Source organism: Poecile atricapillus, chromosome 5 (assembly GCF_030490865.1).
Source record: "Poecile atricapillus isolate bPoeAtr1 chromosome 5, bPoeAtr1.hap1, whole genome shotgun sequence".
Classification (NCBI taxonomy): Eukaryota; Metazoa; Chordata; class Aves; order Passeriformes; family Paridae; genus Poecile; species Poecile atricapillus.
In genome coordinates this window covers 25,751,359-25,771,678 of record NC_081253.1, presented here as the reverse complement: position 1 = coordinate 25,771,678, position 20,320 = coordinate 25,751,359, and the positions used below count along the sequence as shown (strand labels likewise).

General features: G+C 39.9%; 2 protein-coding genes and 2 non-coding genes across 6 annotated transcripts; 1 reads left to right on the top strand and 3 right to left on the bottom strand.

Moving 5' to 3' along the window:
* The first annotated feature begins 183 nt into the window (after window positions 1–183).
* CMKLR2 (chemerin chemokine-like receptor 2) lies at window positions 184–13,274 on the top strand. Of its 3 annotated transcripts, none has more exons than XM_058839642.1 (2): window positions 184–329; window positions 11,139–13,274. In XM_058839642.1, the coding sequence occupies exon 2, from the start codon at window positions 11,155–11,157 to the stop codon at window positions 12,199–12,201; it is 1,047 nt and encodes a 348-aa protein (XP_058695625.1). In that variant the 5' UTR covers window positions 184–329; window positions 11,139–11,154; the 3' UTR covers window positions 12,202–13,274. The 3 variants fall into 3 exon arrangements, with proteins under 3 accessions (XP_058695625.1, XP_058695624.1, XP_058695627.1); XM_058839641.1 differs by lacking the exon at window positions 184–329 and adding an exon at window positions 4,785–4,971; XM_058839644.1 differs by lacking the exon at window positions 184–329 and adding an exon at window positions 9,577–9,730.
* Window positions 13,275–16,557: 3,283 nt separating this feature from the next.
* EEF1B2 (eukaryotic translation elongation factor 1 beta 2) lies at window positions 16,558–20,300 on the bottom strand. Its single transcript, XM_058839640.1, has 6 exons — window positions 20,124–20,300; window positions 19,815–19,937; window positions 18,618–18,741; window positions 18,171–18,237; window positions 17,369–17,494; window positions 16,558–16,838 (listed from the first exon to the last, which is right to left on the bottom strand). The coding sequence occupies exons 1-6, from the start codon at window positions 20,201–20,203 to the stop codon at window positions 16,684–16,686; spliced, it is 675 nt and encodes a 224-aa protein (XP_058695623.1). The 5' UTR covers window positions 20,204–20,300; the 3' UTR covers window positions 16,558–16,683.
* On the bottom strand, window positions 17,728–17,861 carry LOC131580018 (small nucleolar RNA SNORA41). The gene has a single exon (XR_009277805.1). It is a non-coding gene; the product is annotated as a small nucleolar RNA SNORA41 (small nucleolar RNA).
* Window positions 18,310–18,389, bottom strand: LOC131580015 (small nucleolar RNA SNORD51). The gene has a single exon (XR_009277802.1). It is a non-coding gene; the product is annotated as a small nucleolar RNA SNORD51 (small nucleolar RNA).
* Window positions 20,301–20,320: the final 20 nt, after the last annotated feature.

The window sequence follows — 20,320 nt, the reverse complement described above, 5'->3', positions numbered from 1 at the left end:
CACATCTGTTGCTTGCTTGGACACTGACCAAAATGATTCATTCAAATGTCTAACATTTATTTTTGGTGAAATACTGGGATTATACAGCGTGGCAATATTTCAAAAATGGGTCTAGAAAACCAAGGGAAGTTGGAAACAACTTCCTCAGCTGAAAACAAACACGGCGTTATATCATTCTGCAGTTTATTAGAAGGAAGGCAGTAGCCAAGTGAAGCAGCTGGAATCACACTGAAGTTACTCTCAACTCTGCAGATCATTTCACTCTTCCTCCTGCTACAGACCTCACATCCCTGATTTACAGTGCCTTTTGTTTCAAAGAACTAAGCAAGGTGGGTCAAACTCTCTTATATTTAAGACCTTTCTCTCCCTTCCCTTCTAAATAGTGAGTCTCTACAGCTGCAACAGCACTTGCTGGCAAATGTAAGGTGGTATAGCATATACTGGCTAAAAGAGCTTCTTGGAAGAAAGAATGAGATACTCATTTACTTCAAAGATTACTTTGAACCACCCCAGCACCAAGAAAAGATATGAAAATGTGTGTGAATTTAATTTTTAATTACTTTTGAATATGTTAACACATGCTTCAGGAGTTTTATCCTGTCAGCAAATGGTAAGTGACCTTGACTTAAATCTCTCTCTCCTGTCTGTGTCCCCTAGTGTGTTGGTTTTAATTTTTTTATTTGCTCAGGGATAGTGTGTCTTCTACAGCTATAGCAATTTCCAGTATAATTAATAAAAAAAATCAGTTCTGATTTTTTTTTCCTGAACAGATTCTAGAACAGAAACCAGAAATAATTTCAACTTATATAGCAGATTAACAAAATACTTCTGAAGAATTACAGTTTTGCAGAATTAAGTAAGGTTTCTGTGATCTCAGCTGGAAAGTGTGTGTGTTTTCCCTAACCAGTGTGGAATAAGGATATGGATGTAGCTTCCATTAAGTGTATTGGAAGTGACAATAAGATTTGAAGCCTAGTATACTACCACACAATGAGACAGGAATAGGTTCTACCTACTACTCACACTTAGTGATAACAGTGTCATTGTCACCTGTTGCCTTTCTAGATGTGATCTTGCAAGCCAAACAATATCCCAGACCTGCTTTTGTGGACTTAGAAAGCATTTATACATTGAACATTGTCTGCAAATTAGAATACGTTTGCTTTCTAGCTGAATAAAATTGTATCACTGAATAATATAAAATGCTTACTAATTCATAGCTAAGGAGAAGAGTGACTAAGGGTACGTCAAGGTAAAGGAATTTGTCTGAGCAGATTTGTAGAAACTGATTTCAGGATTATCTTACTTATGATAGGATACCGTACTTCCATTATCGTAATGTTATTGTTCTGCCTCAGAACTGGGAAATGCAAATATTTTGATAACCTGATTTACTTTGGTTTAATATCACTGCAACTTCTGACTGAATTTAAAGCATTATCAGCAACTTATGCCAGGCAGACAGGATGGAAGTCCTATCAACTTTGCATCAATCCTAGGGATTTTTTGTGTGCCATGAGTGACACCAGAGTCCACTTCTGTTGAACTGAAAATCTCTTTGACTATGGCACAGTGGAAGTTATTTGACTCTGGAGAATGAATTTATCATTTGGATTCTCTAATCACCTTTGTGGAAAAGGATCATAAATCAGGAAAGCTCTGTCTAAGGATTCCTAGGCAGGATCTGACTACAGATTTTTACTGCATGGGTGAGGGCAGAGGAAAAGCGTTGATCAAAGTAATGCAAATTCTATGTCCTGCACATTATACATTCTTTCTTTTAATTTTAAGAATTTCTTTTTCTGCTGACAACTAAATAAGCAACTTCTGAAATGCTTTGATTTTTATTTCTGATAGATTGATTCAAGAGGAAAATTTTTATCTATTCCCTATTAAAGCCAGTTGCCTTAAAGGATTTTCTTCTTCTGTTTTTTAACAGACACTTGAAGTTTGTGATCTGTTATTTGATATTCATTTTGTATTAATAACTCTGCTATTCCAAGCACTAAGCAGCAGCTAGGTTTCCAGGGGATTGTAATCTATTGAATGGTCTTATTATTTGTTTATTTATTTATTTTGTTTTATGGAATGTGCCAGCAGTTCAGCTGTCTCTCTTACTGTGGTGGCTGGTTGTCTGGCTAATTTGCATTCATTATTTCTGATAATGGTTTAATTTATGTTCATTCAGTCTGAAGCTGCAGTTTCACGACAGTGCCGGGCTCTGTTGTGGCTGGCTTTGCACAAGAGAGCTGACTCTGAGGAGCAGTTTCTCGTGGCCTCTTAGCAGAAGAAAGGGATTGCTGTGACTGGGGTAGGCAGTGTCCAAGAAACAAAGCTTCTGGATGGGGAGATGCTATTGTGTGGAGATGAACTCTCTCTCAGTTGCTTTTACTTTTACTGTGTGCTTGAGGCTTCTAAGATAAAAAGAAAGTTAAGTGTTGTCAAAAGTAGCATATAGTACTTACAGGGCAACTCAGCCACTTCTGTACTCTTTGTATCTTCAGTATGTTCCAGAGGTTGATGACCTTAAAGCAGGACCAAAAATTCGCGTATTAGCCCATGGCTGATTTTTTCCAAAAGGAATTTCTGCTGGCCTGTTGCAGCTCTGTTATACCTGGCCCACCATTTTGTTGCCATTCTTCAGACGAGCTGAATAGACCTTACTGCAGATGCAATAATTTTTCATTACTGAGCTCAGAGAGAAGTTAACCAAACTCTTTGCTGCAAGTTAGGTTAGCTTGCAAGGATTATCTGTGAAGGCTGGGACTGTAGAGGTCTCCAGTTCTTGCAGGGATATTAGCTAGCAAAAACTTTGTAGCATTCTCCTCTTCCCCTACCCAGGCTCTCTTGTCCCTTTTTTATACTTCTTGAAGGATGTATTTAAAGAATCAAAAGGCACAAGTATGAAGAACCAGCATCTTTTCCATCTACCCACTGAAGATATTTGCCTCTTTATTCTTTTGGCAAGTTATTCTGCTTTCAACTTTACCCTCAAATTAACTGTTTGGCTTTGGGCAAGATATGTCTCATCCTTTCCCTACTCTTCTTGTATGTGTTTATTCTGTTTAATTGTAAACAAAGCAGGAATTGTCTTTCATTACATGCTTATAGTGCCTAGATCTAGTGAGGCTTTGATCTCAAGGACTAGGGCCTTTGGGTACTTTCCTAACATAAAATACGTGCTTCTTTCAGCAAGTATCAGCCTGGCACATAAGTTTTATTCCCTTCTGAGGCCTTCTAGAGGAGAGAGAGAAAGTGATGTGTAGTAAGTCCTGTACAGTCAATGTAATTCCACTTTCTACACTCTCATCTCCCCTTTTAATGAGCTTCAGCCCCACATCATTTTAATGACATATTTTGGAAATGTTAAGAACCATTGCCCATTTAAGAAACCTGAGCAATGTTAAATGCGGGTGTTGTACCATATTTGGCAGAGTCAAGTGAGAAGTGATTTGTAAAGGTAATATGGGAAGCCTGTAAAACCAGTATTTCCAAGCTCCTAATTTAACACCTTAATTATAGGTGCCATCTATTCCTATCAGTGCTGGGGGGTGTTCCCAGTACCATATTACAGAAACAGGTAAAAATCTAGGCCTCCTGAAACTGTGTTTAACAATATGAGTTTTTCAGTTTTGCAGGAATAAAGCCAGTACTTATTATAGACTTGATCTTAAAGTAGCAAAAGAATAGTTGGCTTTGTATGAGTAGGAAAATTAGAGTAACACTGATACACGAGTAGACACCCTAATCTACTGTACACAGTGATCCTAGTATATTAACTGTGAGAACATAATAAAGTATGTTATCCAAAACATTCCAGCTGATAAGATATATACTAGCAGTATTTTGGAATTGGATGTTCTGATATACACATGCAAGAGTATATGTCACGAGTAATATAAGCATAGCAATGTTACATTTATGCTAGAAGAAACTGCTGAGTTATATAAATGAGGGGTAGAATAAACCTAGGAAAACAGAGATCAATTTAGAGGGCAGTCCCAACCAAGCATACTGTAGTTAATGACTAGGAAACTAATCTGTGAAATTGAGTAGGATATATGAAGGCATATTAGAGGAATGAGTTGTGGTGTTAGTTTCCTCTGGGGTTATTTCTTAACTCTTCTTGTTAAAAGGGCTGTAAATATAGCAGGTTGTAACCTATATTTTATCTGTTATTTGATAGATATTTTGTATCTTGCTGGAGGGTTACTTTGGATTTTTTTCTGTAATGACTGTTGTTACCCTGCAATCCCTTTTGAATGGCTGTTGTTGAATATATGTTTAATTGACCTTAATTAGTCTGCCAAGTTAACTGCAGAAAAAAACCTCTGCATTTACTCTGTATCGTCTACTCTCACTTCACTATTTTTTGTGAGGAAGGAGTTGTGGTCAAAGCATGTGTTTGGTGAAATTGTACAACCATTTAAAAAACATGCTCAGAGCTGCATGATCATGTAACAACCACATGAACATTAGTCAAAATATTCTTTCATCACAAATATATGAAACAGATGCAAAGTAAAAATTCCAAGTAATTTTTGCACGAAAACCTTAAAAAAGCCATAATTAATTAGAAACACAAGCATTCATTATCCCATCAGTCCAGTCACTGTGAAGCTGAGGCACTTATTTTTTTTTAAAATCAGATATCGCTGCTGCTCTAGGTATGTAGTTATTATGGTGGCTTATAGCCAAAGAAAATACTGCTGGCATTTGAGGAGGAATAGAAAACATGTGAAGCTTCCACAGAACAATACTTGATTAGTGTGTTACCTCACGAACAATACTTGATTAGTGTGTTACCTCGCACTGTATCCAGTAGGATACACGGTGGACCTGCTGGGCTCTGAGATGTATCCTGGCACTGCTAGGACAGAACAGTGGGGATGGCAAGCAAATGCTGGAAATCCAGGCTGCTTTTCTTTTCTGTGCAGTGAAAACAGGCCAGGAGCAGCAAGGGCTGCCCAGGTAAGTGCTGTCTTCCTCCACCACCATGAGCATGATGGCACAGAAGGGAGGCTCCCTTCAGGAAGGGAAAGGTCTCCCAGAGGTGAAGCTGTGGTTTCTTCACTTCACCATGAGAGAAGGGTCAGTGCTAAGTTTAAGAAGGGAGGATAGGACTGTGGTTGAACCACTAGGCAGGGACTCTGGATTTAGCACTTGGTTTGATCAGAGACTTCCTGTAAGTCATTCTTAGCATTCTCCAGAAATCCAGACTGATGATAACTTCTCACTTGAACCCCATTTCAGTAAGGGTTATGAGTACTGAAGCATTGTGACTGGTTATGTAAATACTTTGGCAGTGCTGCCACACACAATACATTAGGGAATTTTTAAATCTCAAGTGTCACCGTTTAGCTGAATTTCTACATTTTTTTGGTAAGAACATTAGAATTTTTTTCTCTAAAAATGGTGCTACTTTTAAGTTTCACAGATATGACCAGTCATTTTCCTGACTCTGATGTACGATTTTTGTGGTTACGTGATTTGCAGTGGCTACATCAACTCCTTACATTCCAAAGAAATATTAAAAATTATATTCTTACTTTCAGCTGCATTAACAGAAGGGAATAAGACAAAAACAAATGCTAACTATAGAGTTATCAAGTGCCCTCCCGTTCTCCAGTGCATATCCTGGAGATGTCTGTGTTTCTTTGTCGTCTTTGGGAATGGAAGACTTGGTGCTTGGGATCAGCATGAAAATAAATCAGTCTCAGTGATAGACAGTTGCTGGTTGCAGACACTTATCAGGTCCCTGATTGTGGAAATGGTACACTGCTCAATTGCAATTGTTGTCTGGAAGGTATTTTATATTCAGACAAGAACCACTGTGACACTTTTCCTACTACAGCAGCCTTATTTAGATATCGAGTTGGATTTCCCATTTTTTTAACATTTCTGTGTGGGCAAAACTGCTGGTCTGAAATTGTAGATTTACCAATATTAACTGAGTCTGTGCTATACAAGTTTGTTAATCCTGTAACATTGTGTGTCAAGTGTTATCAGGCTATCATCTGGTCAAAGGACTTCAATACCGCAGATGAGGTGATGTGTTATGACTAACAGGGTCGTGTTTGGCCTTGCTTGAAGAAAGTTAGTTTTGGCCTAAGTTCTAGGACATGTCTAGCTAGTACACTGAAAATACATTTCTAACACTGCTTCACTGAGAGACGTAATGGAGAATGATTGTTATTTGCATTCTTTTATTATCTGCTAGAACAAATACATCTGTATTTTGGCTCAAAAAACATTTCCAGTCACATGTTGTATCTGTTGTGACCCGTTCTAGTTACTGAATTCGGGATGACATATGAAATAGTTATCATGTATCTAATCACCATTAAAATTATAGCCAAAAGACAATTGTTTGTGTATGTGTCTGTGAAAAAGAAGACATTGACACAAGCCTTGATTCTGCCTTTGTGTAGACCAGTTTAAAATGCTCCATACCTGGTAGCTTTGTCTGCAGGGCCAACTTCAGGCTTAATCTGTAGCATAGCTATGATTTAATTTTGTAGTATGAGTATATCAGGCACCTCCTGCTGTAGGAATGTTTCTGCATAGAGACAAGTGGCTTTGTCCTTTTGAGGGAGAAGTAAGAGTCTATGACGGTCTGTAATTTCATCAGCATTCCTTGTGTGCTTTTGAATCCATCCTATGTCTTTATGAAATGCTTGCCAGAAATACATGTGTACCTCTAATGAATTTGCTCAACCTCCTGAGTTTTGAACTTTACAGATAAACAACCAGGTGAATTTCATGTTTATGTTTTTGAAGCTAGATAAATTCAAAATTTGTCACCTCCAAAGTTCCAAGAAAAAGTTATGAGGGCTTTCAGCTGAACTCAATACCTGGATAAACCTGTTGACACACAGTATGGCAAGCAGGCTTTAGGTGACCTTTTGTGAAACCAGTTGTTCTCCAGCTTTTGACTCTTGCAATGAGCAAAGTTGAAGTGATGCAACCAAATAAGCTTTCCTTTATCCACAGATAATACACATGGAATGTGATGTGCTCACAATTGCTCAAAAAGGCATTGATAGGAGAGTTTGTGTAGTATCTTCCCTCTAGGAACTGAACTGTTGAGACAGCCAGCCCTCCAAACCATAATTTTCCTAGTAAGTCAGGACCCATTACTGTGACCTCTGGAACCAATTTAGCTGGCCAGAGGCTCTAAACACTGGTTATCACACTGAAAAAATAGATTTGGGGACTACCACTCAAATATTTGTGGTAACTTTTAACTAACATAGGCAATGAATAAATTCTTCCCTTCGACCTTTCTTTAAAATTCAAAAGTAACAAGGACTGAATGTGAGAGAGAGAGGTTGTGTGGGCTGAGCCTGAATTTGTGGTAAAGATTGCCACTGTAATTCAGTTAGGTCCTAACTTGTGTGGTGCCCAGGGAACTTCAAACCCCCAGAAGGACCTTGCTTCAAGTGAGGCGGGTGGAAATTGCAACTTTTTTGTTTGTTCTTTTCTATTTTAGACTGAAAGCCCAATGTAATTTAATTCCAAAGCCCTTGCACTGACCTCAGGGCTGAGGTGTGGAGAGGTCAAATGACTTCCCCTGGTAAAACAGGATGCATGTGGCATAGCCATGAATAGATTCCAGAGAACTGGTCCCATGTCATAACTGTAAGGCCATTCTTGGTGTGACAAGAGCTGTTCTATTTTAGACAGATCCAATCATTCGTCCAAGTTGTCATTGTGGCTTAGCTATAATAGTGGCAGAGGACACGAACTCTAGGTACTTTTAGTAGAAAGCTGTGAGTATGTCAACTGAGATCCAAGTCTGTAATTCCCTGCAGAAATTCAGAGAAAATCTGCTCATGCAACACGTGGTGAAGACTCTTTCCTGCAGTTCTGTAGCTTCATATTTTAGACATATTTCCTGATGATCTGCATTTCTTGATAAAGCTGCTTTTTGCCCCAATATCTAAAATTGTCAAGAGCCATCCTAATATATTCCTATAAAGTAATTTAGAAATTAACTTCTGTTTTACAGAAGAGGACAGGAAATGAAACCTCCTGGTCAACTATTTTCATAATTAAGCAACTGAATCAAGGAGGCTCAGTTTTCAGAGCTGCTTGTGGCTCACCAAACAGGAACAGACTTGTCAAACAACTGCTGAGCGTACACTTTACACAGGGTGCTTACTCTTTAAAATAAAATTTAAAAAAAAGAACAGGATGAAATTGTAACTTGGTTATATTAATCCATATGCAATAGAACACTGTTCTGTAACCTGTAGCTGATCCCAAGGCTTATTGGCAGGCCTCTAACCACACTTTCCTGTTTATTGAAAAATGTTTTCCATGCACAGTATCCCCAGACCAGAAGACACTGAGCCAGCGAACAGCACCAAACCTCCCTCACCCTTTTGAGCAGTTGCCTTAAAGCCAAGCAGAAACTGCTGTCTGAAAGTATTGTTCTCTCTACTGAGCCTCAGTTTGCAAACATGTTCATGAGAATTTTTCCAGCTTGGAAAGTAAGCCATTTGTCAAAGATCATACGGCTAATTAGTGACAGGATGAGGTATACAATTGCATTTCTTCACAAGACCTAGACTTGAACTGCAAGACAGTTTTGACTCTGGAAATTTATTAAATACAGAGTTATACATTAAGGGATAATGTGTTTCAAGACCACAGAGAAACATCCGTGCTTAATTACAGTTAATGGAAAAAATCAGTGTCCTCACTGATGTAAACCAGTAGAACTCCACTGAAAATCACCTACTGCTTATCTTTTTCAGGACAGGGCTTAACACCATGAGTCCTGCTATAGAAGTGCTTCATATATGTCAGAAGTGTCAGAAGTCTGGGTTTTGCAAATGTAATTGGCAGTCTTTGCTGAGCCCTAGCCATAGAGTCCAATTTCAGCATCTGTGCACTGGGAGCAGTGGTAAACAACGTTCCTTCTGCTTTTTTACTCCCACTACTAAAGAGTTCCCGCATTGAAGACTAGAGTTAGAGATGAGGAAAAATATAAGCCTGGAAAAATAATTGCATTCTAAAGGTGTGGTCTTCCATTGGAGTTTTAAACTACAGGAGGCTTGGGAAATATTTGGCATTTATTTGGGTATGTGTTTTTTTTTTTCCTGTGATACATCATCTTTAAAATGCTAAATATAAAATTAACATTATTGGGCAGTAGGCAAATGTTTATCATTGTCATTATAGCTGGATTTTTTTTTGTTTAGTTGCATAAATTTGATTTGAAGGTATATTTTTTTGTATAGGCAAACCCACTTAAAAATCCGGTTTTTAACCTGTCCTCTGAAACCGCCCAAATATAATGTTCCAGATGTTAGTGGTACTGCTCCATGTTTATACTCTTCTCTCAGCAGCTGTTAAGCTGTTTGAAAAAATTAGTCAGATGGGTGGTAGTGGTATTTGATGCAGAATCCACCCCCAAGGGGCATGTAATTACATAAATGCAGCCCAATAAGTATCATTTATCAGGACAGCAAACCAAATAACATTCTTTCAGCCTGATGTAAATCACAAATGCTATCATAGCCTCTTAACAGAACAGGCTGTGCTGACTCTTACTACATATTTTTTTAATCAAGACATATAAAATTACACAACCATTTTTTTTCCTTCCCTGTCTATCCACCTACAAATGAGAAGTCTAATCCTGCTAATGCATGTGCACATGCGTAGCTTCACTGGTGTGAGTAATCCTTTCAAAGTGAGTGAACTACTTTTTGGTGGAAAGGTAAGTACAAAGTTTGCAGATGTGGTTCTGCAGGCGGTGTGCTCCTGAGACCCCTCTCCTGTTGTCCTTAGCCCGTCATAATTGATGGAATTACAGGAATGCGGAGCTGAGTTCCAAAAGCGCGGGCTGAATTTCGGTTTCGGAATGGAGATAGAACTCAGAAATTCAGCGGTAAGATAAATCATAATATAGCTAATTGAATGCTCTCAGGCACAGGTCTTCAGTGCAGCTGAGTCCAGCCAAAAAATTCAGCTTTAAATGATGGCAGAGTTTAGCAGAATAATTGTTTTCATCATTGCAGAGACTTTTGTCTGATTGTGGCCACCTGTGATATGCTGCAGCTTTGTTTATATTGCAAACTAAACACTGTGAAATAACTTCTGACTGTTTTTCTTTCTGTTGTTCAGGCTCTGTTTCCTGTCTGTTTTCCCATTAATTTCTTTTTTTCCCCCTCAGTTTTGGTTTATATTCCACTTTCCCCTCCCCTTCACCTTCCACCCACAGAAAGAATTTCTGTGTGAAAAATCTTGTTGTAATTGCAAGTTCCAGAAGCTTTTGCAAGAGAAGAAAACTGAGAAAATTCTGTAATTGTCTTTAAAAAAAGGCACAAGAATATTTTCATTTATAGCTCTTACAATGTGTTTTTTGCTCATGGGAAGCTTTATTTTCTTTCATATATTACCTGTTTCTCAGCTCATTAGTTGAAGAATTCCACAGAGTGTATTATCCCTGCAATATGTTTTATGTATTTCCTTCTCTACATTCTTTTCTGTGTTAAGGAAATCCAATATGTTAAATGGGCCTGAAAAATCGTAATTTATTGACACAAAGACATACATGAAAGAGATGAATAAATCCATGAACTTTTAGTTGCTGGAGAAATTGCTGTCATTTTGTTAACTATAATTTGAGGCAGGGGCAGTGGGCGAAATTTTATAAAAGTTGGCTTCCTGGCATTTAAGTGAATTTTTTTTCCTACCTACATGTCTAATGCTCCTCTGATTTTAGACACATATAATCCACAAAACTTGGTTCACATAGGAACAGAGCAGTAAAATATGAAACCTGACCAGAAAAGAGTAGCACAATCATGCCTCAGTAAAACTTCGTATCTAGTCTCCTAGAAATTTCAGTGATACTGTCCTCAGTGCTCTGTTAAGAAATTAATGTAAGGAAAACAGTTCTTGAAGATTTCAAGTTCTGTTTTGATTTGAACATTTCTTGAAATGCCTGTGACCAAATTTCTTCAGGAGTTTTGTGCTAGTAACTGACAGATAAAAGGTGACAGGTTTGCCAATCTAGGGCAGTGCTTTTGGTTTATGACCAAGAAGTTGAAAGAATTGCAGTTTGCTATTTACAGTGCAGTAAAACATTTCTCCTTTGACCATTTCATTTCTTTTCTTCCCAGAAAGCCACTCTGCAACATGACATTTGAAGATTTTGAGAACTACTCTTATTTCTATGATCTGTCTGAGGAAGATGAGTCACCCCAGTCCTCCCTCAGCATTGCCCATATTATTTCCCTTTTCTTTTACAGTGTGGCATTTCTGCTGGGAGTGCCAGGTAATGCCATTGTCATCTGGTTTATGGGCTTTAAGTGGGAAAAATCTGTTTCCACACTCTGGTTCCTGAATCTGGCCATTGCAGATTTCATTTTTGTTCTCTTCCTGCCCCTCTATATTACATACGTGGCAATGGGCTTCCACTGGCCTTTTGGGAAGTGGCTCTGCAAAATGAACTCATTCATTGCACTGCTTAATATGTTTGCCAGTGTTTTCTTCCTGACATTCATCAGCCTTGACCGCTACGTCCGCCTTGTCCACCCGGTCTTTTCCTACAAATACAGGACTGTGAAGAACACCCTCGTTCTGAGTGGGGTCATTTGGATGTCAGCTGCAATTATTGGTGGCCCTGCCTTATACTTTAGAGACACAGCTACAGTTCTCAACAATGTCACCATTTGCTACAACAACTTCCATGTGCATGACAAGGAACTTATTTTGCTGACACATCACATTCTCATTTGGGTGAGGCTTGCGTTTGGTTACCTCTTTCCTTTAGTGACCATGGTTATTTGCTACTCACTGCTGATTGTCAAAGTGAAGAGGAGAACTGTATTGACTTCTAGCAGGCTTTTCTGGACCATCACTGCTGTAGTTGTAGCTTTTTTTGTCTGCTGGACACCGTATCACATATTCAGCATTGTGGAGCTGTCTGCTCACCATGATGAAAACTTGCATGACTTACTACAGGATGGCATTCCCCTCTCCACTGGCCTTGGTTTCATCAACAGTTGCCTCAACCCAATCCTCTACGTTCTGATTAGCAAAAAGTTCCAAGCCCAGGTCAAGAGCACAGTGTCTGAGGTGCTGAAGCTGGCCCTGTGGGAGGTGAGCCGCTCGGGAACGGTCAGCGAGCAGCTGTGGAGCTCAGACAACGCGCCTGTGCACTACTGTGAAACTGCCCAGTGACTGCTCGTGTCACCAGCTCTCTCCAAAAGAGCTGATAGGAGATTTGGAGGTGTTCTTGACTTCACATCTGCCAGTCAGATGTGCATCTTTACGTACACAGGTTTCTGTAAACAGCTGGCTTAATTGCACTTGCTGCTTGAATTTGAGGGTTTTTGAGGGACACATGATTTGGATGTGCGCCCTTGCAGTGCACATCCAGCCTGAACTGAAAGTTATCAGCATGTAACTGGGCTTTTGATGAGGAATATCATTGTAATCCTGTTGGTTTGCTGTGGTTCCATACCTCGCTGATATCAAAAGAACACTAATAAAAATAATCCTCCTTGCCATTGATGATACCTTTCTTATTTGAGGCATTCTCATCAAAGAGGCTGTGGCCATACATCCCTGGGTCATGAGTCTCCTGATTGCCTGCTACTGCCCCAAGCAGGAATCCCCTGCCCACCCACCTCAATGAAGCTATCTGTGGCTCCACTCTGCAACTGGAGAAGAATCTCACGATGGAGAACACTGAATTGCTGCCTTCTATTGTCAAAAAAAGAAAACTATGGAAAAAACCACTGTCTTCTCCCAATGTTCTTTATCTTACACTCAAAACTAAGACAGGAGACCCTGTGTTTTCTGGTAACTTAGTGTATTTTTAACACCAGCTGGGTACAAAATACTGAGCAGATGTTTCATATAGATATTAGGCTCATTCAAAATGGGCAAAAAATTAGTGAAAATATTTCTTACAGCTTCTATGCCATGCTATGTTTAAAATTGTAGTACTACAGAGGTTTTCAACTATTGATTGCTCTCTATTACTCTTTCAAGCAGAGGTAAAGAAATAATATAACATTTTGTTTGCCTTAATGTCAAGCTAAAAAAAATGGGTGGAGTGAATTCATCAGTAGTCTGTTACAAGTCTCTAGCCAAATTTTGACTTCTTTTCCAAATAAGAGGCAAGACAGTTCATCCAGGAAATGGAGTTCACTCCCATAAGAAAGATGAAGTAGTCCCAGTTCTGCTGTGTTCCGTTCCAACTTGTTGCCTGCTGCAGAATCACACATGCAATGTAAATATATATATATACATGGTGGTGATATATATATATCACCAATGTAAATATATATATATACATGCTATGTGGAGTGAACCAATTTCTGATGCAATACCACTTAATTAAAAAGTTGAATGTGGGATGAAACTCCACTGAAAGTAAAAGCATAGAGCTTTGGGTAAATTTGAACTGTTTTTTCGTAGTTATTGACCTAGGCATAGAGAATAAAACTGCCTTTCAGATAATTTACTTAGTTTATATGGCCTGCCAACACATTAGTAGCATTTATGCTATAATTGAGGCCTTATATGTAAATAGATTTGCTTTTGTATAATATATATATAAGTATGCATGCATGAGTACATCCAATATTGGTAGCTGCACAAATAGAAAAAGCCTGACTCTGGTCTGTAACTATTTCTTTGGGCTCTAGTTCCAAAGTCTGAGAGAGTCAGGCGGGATCAGTGGAAATTCAGTGTATTTCCCTTTGGGCTGGAAAGCTGGTAAGCAGCGTTCTTCCTTTGAGTAATTTGCTGCCTGGTACATAGTTACTCATCATAATATTTTGGCACCGTGCTGCTGTATGTTCCTAAATCAAACATTTTGCAGTTTTTCTTCACATGTTCCCTAACATCTTTCTAAGAATGATGTACTTGCTTGGCTGTAGTACAAGTGAAGTAATAAAATTTTGTTGTTTCCGAAGAGCATGTTCATTTGCTTTTCTTAGCAGCAATGCATGGTGACTGGCTTTTCTTATAGCAGCTCCCTCCCAAAAATTTTGGAAGGTGAAATCAAGCCCTGGCCCTTTCTACTATGGGATTTAAGGTTCATGTCACATTTCTTCACATGTTTCTTGCACACACATGTTCCTATGTACAGCACAGAGACTGATTTTCCAACTGGGGAGCATCTATGTCCCATCTTGCATAAAGGATCAGAAAGTGTGTTCTGAAGCAGGTGGGAGAAAGAGATAGGATAGAATTGGATAAGGCCAAAATCAGCCTTGATCTATGGCATTAAGTGGATTAACAATTGTGCAATGTAACTGCTATCGTTCACACCAAGATCAGTTACAGAATTATCTAAATTTCTCCAAGAGTAATGCAAGATGTCTAAACAGAACAGATAATGCTCTAAGTTTCTGTTTCCAAAGAGTATCCAAAACAATACCAACAATGCCTTGACTGAAGAACACTCATTCAACTCAGCACAGTGGAAAAAACGGGCCAGAAAAAGGAAAGGAATCTGTGTCATCATGTGAAGAGATACTACAGAAATAGCTATTGACACATTTCATAATGGACAGGTTCTAGTTAGCTTTATCTTCTTCCTGGGCAGTTTGTGTTTCTGAAGGATTTAATGTAGATCGGTTTTTGTTAAAACTGTTTTCCCAGTACTCCCATATAGAACATATCGAAGTCATGGAGTTTTCTACTGTTCTCTCTGTTTCAAGCTGCACTTGGGATACTTGCCTCATTTATTCTAGGGTGCCAATTTTTCACAGGCTCAATGACACAGAAATATACCAGCACATACCCAAACACTACCCAGAAACACCTAACACAAATGTATATGGATTGAATGCAATACTCCTGCCCAGACACCTACCTATTTTTTCACTGGAATACTGTGCTCTCTAGGGTTTTTTTTTGTTTCTTTCATTTCTGTGCAACTTTCTTTTTAATATCAGGGAGAAAAAAAAACCCTGCAAAAACCCAACACACAAGAAATCTCAAGAACCAGAGTTTGTACCTGCCTGCTTAGCATAAATGTAACACACGCAAATCCAGTCTGGCAGGTCACATGAATCACTTGGTTTTGAATCACTTTGTATTTTAACAAAGTTACCATCTATAAATCAAATAATTTCATCTAATTAGGGCTTTAATTTGAAGCCAAGAAAAGAATATCAAGGTCAGCAGCACATTGAACGGGAGGTCAGAAACAGTGATGGCCAAGAGAAGAAAACCTGGATTTTTGAGGCAGAATTTTAAATAATTTTTCTGATATGGTGTTTGCTAATTTCTTGCTTTTAACAGCACCATGACAGAATTGGTAAAACTAAGCTACATGATTTAGCAGAAGCAACAGCTAGAGAATTGCCACAGAAATGGTACTGTTTAGGAGTTAGGTTTATGGAAGGTGGCAAGTGAGCCTGTAACAATACCCACTTTCAGATCATTAATAGTGCTTTAAGCCTCTAGCAGGCAGATTTTAATTTTTTTTTTCTGAGACAAATTATAAACAAAGCTCTTACATAATCTGAAGTTGGCAGACCCTTAAACAAGGAGAAAGAGAGCCTGCTGTGCCAGATAACCACACAGATGCTCTGTGAGAAGAACAGCAAGAGTTACTTAAGCTGCTGCTGTCAGATTTGGACGCTGGGAACCTTCATCTCAGAGTGACCAATGCAGCACATAAAAGGATTCCATTTCATGGTCACAAATCCTGTCAGTCCAATGCAAGGCCTAGAATTATGAATTTGTTTAAAAGCTACACAACTTTGACAGCTTCTACATTTGTATCATTCCTATAGACAGTTTTTGGGATTTATTCCTGATAGGCTCTTCAGTAGATAAATGTCAAAATCAATCTAGAAACCAATCTGGAACTGAGTAAACAGCTCAAAGCGCTGTTAATTTCAGTGTTTTTTATATCCTTTACAGGTATTTTTCACAGATCCCTGCAGCGGCTGCAGCCCGTGGGCAGCTCCCGTTCCCTGTCCCGCTCCTTGGGCAGGTGCCGCACGCCGGCAGCGCCGGGCTCGCAGCGCCGCCCAGAGGCACCAGCCGCGCCCCGCAGGGAAGCGGCGCCCCGGCAACATCATTTGCTTTATTAGACACAAAACTCGACGTTATTTCATTGCAAATGTTTCCACGCCTCACAGAGGAGAAAGAAAAACAGAAAAAAAAAAGTTCCAAATGATACAGAACAAGTGGCACGGTACCAGGGTAGGCTCAGGCCTTATCTCTAGAGCACTGCAAGTCACTTGAGCTTCCTCTCATTCTCTCACTGGAGTTTCAGCTAATAACAAAAGCCGTGGTGTATTTGGTTAGTCACCACCCTAACTACACTAAGGGAATTCGTAATGTTCAGTCACTAAAACATTGCACTTTGACTGAGCCCTGCTTCTTTCCCTTCCTCCATCCCTCCTTCCAGCAGAATCCCAGACATTTCCAAAGAAGCAATTCCCTCCAAAGATGGAGGAAAGAGCATTTCAGTATTTTAAAGCCATGGTACGGTTAACTCTGAAGTGATGCTCTGCTCATGTTCCTGGGTACTACAGTGAGGCATCAGAACAGCCTTGAAATTTGGTTTCAGCTTCTACTTTACCCATGAAGAAAACTTTCCATTTGTGAGCTGGATTACTCTAAGATTCTGAAACAAGCACAGACACAGCACATTTTTTGCAACAACATTTATTCTAGATATATCAGGACTTAAATCTTATTGAAAGCAGCTACATCCATTGATTGTACATAATCTTCAAAAGCTGTTATTCTTTCTTCCAGCATATCTGTTCCAACTTTATCATCTTCAACAACACACTGGATCTGAAGCTTTTTGATACCATAGCCAACAGGTACTAGCTTGGCTGAAAAATAAAAAAAAAAACATTTAGTATTCCGTAATTGGACCAATGTCTTAAACTAAGAATTAAACTAAGAACTGACCAAAGCAATTTGCAGGAATATGTAAAAACAGCCTTTAGTCCGTATTATGGACAATCTAATTAACAACCCAACATTCATTACAACTGACTGAAAAAGTTTCTCTCTGTGGACCTCCACCCCTTCCCCAAGCCAGTGATGTGGGTGGGGTAAAGGTGTTTGCTGCATCAGGAACTGTACAGGGAGATGCAGGATAGCAGAGCTTAAATTCTGCAGCTTTTAAAACCTGTATTTGAATCAGGTTTTAACCAGGCTGATGCACTAATACACACCTTTTCTGACCATATAAAGACACTGAAGTACTTGCAGGATTGCAGTTCCCACATTACAGCTACCTACATTTCAGAGATCAGCAAACAGTGACCACAAGTCCAACTACTCATATATAGTCATATATACTATCCCAAGGGCCTGCACTCTCCCTCTCCCTGCTCTGGGATTTCCCCATACTCACAAGATCCCCAGACCAAGCCATCTGCTTGAATGCTTCGAACACACTCCTCTAGTTTGGCCATGTCTGTCTCATCATCCCAAGGTTTCACATCAAGCAAGATTGATGACTTGGCAACAACTGCTGGTTCTGGGGGAAGAAAATTGCCGTGAAAATGTAGGAATCTTTCAAAACCTCATGAATATACTTGCAAACTGATTTCACAAGAGCAACTTATCAAATTTCATGAACAATTTCCTGCTCACATTGCTGTGACAGGCTTCTCGTACCAATGTACATTTCTGAAGTACTGCAGCTGTGTACATCCCAACATTCAGTATGTAGATACATTATGTATACACAGATTTAATTTAAGTAGCTGACAGTGTCTGTTACATAGGAAGTCCTTTTCAGAACATCTGAGAAGGAACCTAATGCTGTGTAACAGTTAATTTTCCACAGAGGGAATACTGCAACTGCTACAGTCGTGAACAGTTCCAGGCCAGTAGCTGTGGAGGAACTTGTGTAGTGCAGCAGTTACTCTAAACTTTTAAAGAAAATCCTTTGTGTTATCTCCATTTTTAGAAAGTTCAATCTCTGGAAAGAACAAGCAGGAGTATCTGAACCAGAACAAAAAGCATGTTAACATTCCTATTTGCTATGTGAAGGCTAAGCTCATTGGCAATTCAAGTGAAGCTCATTACTCCTGTCTCATTCCAGTCAAACTGAACTGTTATTACAGTTAATTAGTGTTTCTAGCCATCCTGCTCAAATGCATAAAAATTAACTCAAGTGTAAAAGATTAGCAAGTTCTCAGCACACGTACTTTTGGACTTCTTTGATTCATACTGGGCCAGACGTTCTTCCCTCAGTTTCTTTGCTTCTTCACTCTCCTGAAAGAGAAATTTGCAGTTACACGAAAGCACCAAACCTCTGCATCTCCAAAGCACTACCAAACTGACTGGCATCTACTCAGATAAAAACAAATCATCACAACTGTCAGCCGAAAGATGGTGATTTTTTGTTTTGCTCATCATGCAACCAGTCAGAGTTGGACAGTTCACCCCATTCTGACACATTACTTTCAACCTTCTGAGTTTTTACCTTCCAAGCTCTCCTATTCTGCAAAGATAACTACAGTTAAGGATTTCAAGTAGGACCTGCTATCAAGGTCAGAAATGCAAGTAACTTCAACTAGGTCAAGGTGAAAATCTGCCTACCTGTGTTAATTTCTAAAAAGCAATAAAAACAATACCAAAAAGGTGACAAGTACCTCCTCATCATCAGATCCAAAAAGGTCAATGTCATCATCATCTTTGCTATCTGTGGCTGCACCTGTTGTGTCCTCAACATCAGCAGGACCATATTTTCCCAAAGCCTTCTTTACTCCTGGCAAGCTGAAAGAAAAATGCAGGTATTAGGAACCTACTCAAACATCAATACAATCACTGCCAGCTTATCAATGTACCTACAAATGCATCTGTAATGAAAACCTTGTGCTAAAAAGAGTAAAAATCCAATTCTACCTGAAATCAGAACCCCGTGAAACCCCTAAAGCTCCTGACATGCCAGCTGAGCAATCTGTGAATATGGGATTTACTGTAGCTCATCAATGCTGGTATGATCCTGCCCAATTAAGTACATGGATAGCAAAAGCTGCCTTTTATGCTTTATCTGCACTAGATTCTGTCTAGGAGGAATTACCAACTTCTTGTTCATGCTTTCATAGAACTACTTTCACTTGTTTAAAAATTAGTAAGTCACTGAAAACGCATTACTGTGAAGTAACTGCTACTTTCCTATGTACTTTACCCTAAACCCTCACTCTCAACAGGACAAAATACCAGAACTCCCTGAATTTACCTTCTCTCGCAGCTCATATAGTCCTGATATCTTAGAATAAGCTCACAGTTGTATTGCTAATGGGAACAGCTGTTACTGGAACCATAAACCCGTTTTTTTATTTCAGGAGCTGTAAGCAACTTCCAGGTAGTTTGTGAAACCGCTTCAGAATCTTAGTCTCCTTTAGCATTACAAAAGCTTCAGAATGGGACTGGAGACTGAACCACTCGTCTTTGGAAGTTTCCTCCAAAAAGCGCTGAGGCTCAAACAAAGCAGTGTAGCAATACTGACCCTACTTATGCTGTACCTTTTCAGAGGGGCCTGCAATCTCCCTGGATGTCAATACAGCACCTTTCATGAACACTTAAAACCACTGAAAGAAAAAAAGAGATACTATTTCCTTTCATATCTCCTGTTCCTTCCGTGTCCTTCGGTACTGCAAATCATTAATTCTGTCCTCCGTACTGATAGAAGAGATCTGCCCTGTTTCCGGAGCTGTTTATGTTCCAACAAAGTAAAATGCCACGTTGTGCCACTAGAAATCAGTTTTATTCAAACTCGGAAAAACAAACGCAACAATTTGAAGGCTAGTTCGGGGAGATGTTACAGCTTCAGAGTTTAACCATACCTTGCCTTTTGCTTCTCATACGACTTAATATGATTGTACCACCGGAGAGCATGGAATAAGTCTGCAGGCGGCGGGGCAGCGATCGCTTCGAACACTGCTATGTCAGCCTGCGAAGGAACGTACCTGCGAAGAACAAACCGAATTAAGTCCCTTGCTCGGGGCACGCAGGAACACGTGGAGCAGCGGCGGCCACCGAATAGCGCCGCCTGAACAGCTGCCGGGGTGACTCAGGGCCCTCCCGCGTCACCACCGCTTGTCTCCGCCAGGCCCGATGCACCTTCCCCGCACCCCCCCCCCACCGCCTCTCACCCTTCGATGTAGCTCTTGTCGGCCAGGAAGTCGTTGAGGACGCGGAGGCCCGCGGCGGACTTCAGGTCCCCGAAGCCCATAGCAGCGGCGCGCGGCCCACACGCTGCGCCCGCCCTGACCGCCACCGCCGCGGGAAAGGACTTCGGCGCGCCTGCGCCTGTCTTATATAGCACCAGTATCCCTCCGCGCAGAGCACG

Coding starts and splice junctions, on each gene's coding strand:
- CMKLR2 (XM_058839641.1), top strand. CDS start 4,901: ATGCTGGAAATCCAGGCTGCTTTTCTTTTCTGTGCAGTGAAAACAGGC. Junction 4,972..11,138: donor GAGCAGCAAGGGCTGCCCAG/GTAAGTGCTGTC, acceptor TTTTCTTCCCAG/AAAGCCACTCTGCAACATGA.
- EEF1B2 (XM_058839640.1), bottom strand. CDS start 20,203: ATGGGCTTCGGGGACCTGAAGTCCGCCGCGGGCCTCCGCGTCCTCAAC. Junction 19,938..20,123: donor GACAAGAGCTACATCGAAGG/GTGAGAGGCGGT, acceptor TGTTCTTCGCAG/GTACGTTCCTTCGCAGGCTG. Junction 18,742..19,814: donor TATGAGAAGCAAAAGGCAAG/GTATGGTTAAAC, acceptor TTTTTCTTTCAG/CTTGCCAGGAGTAAAGAAGG.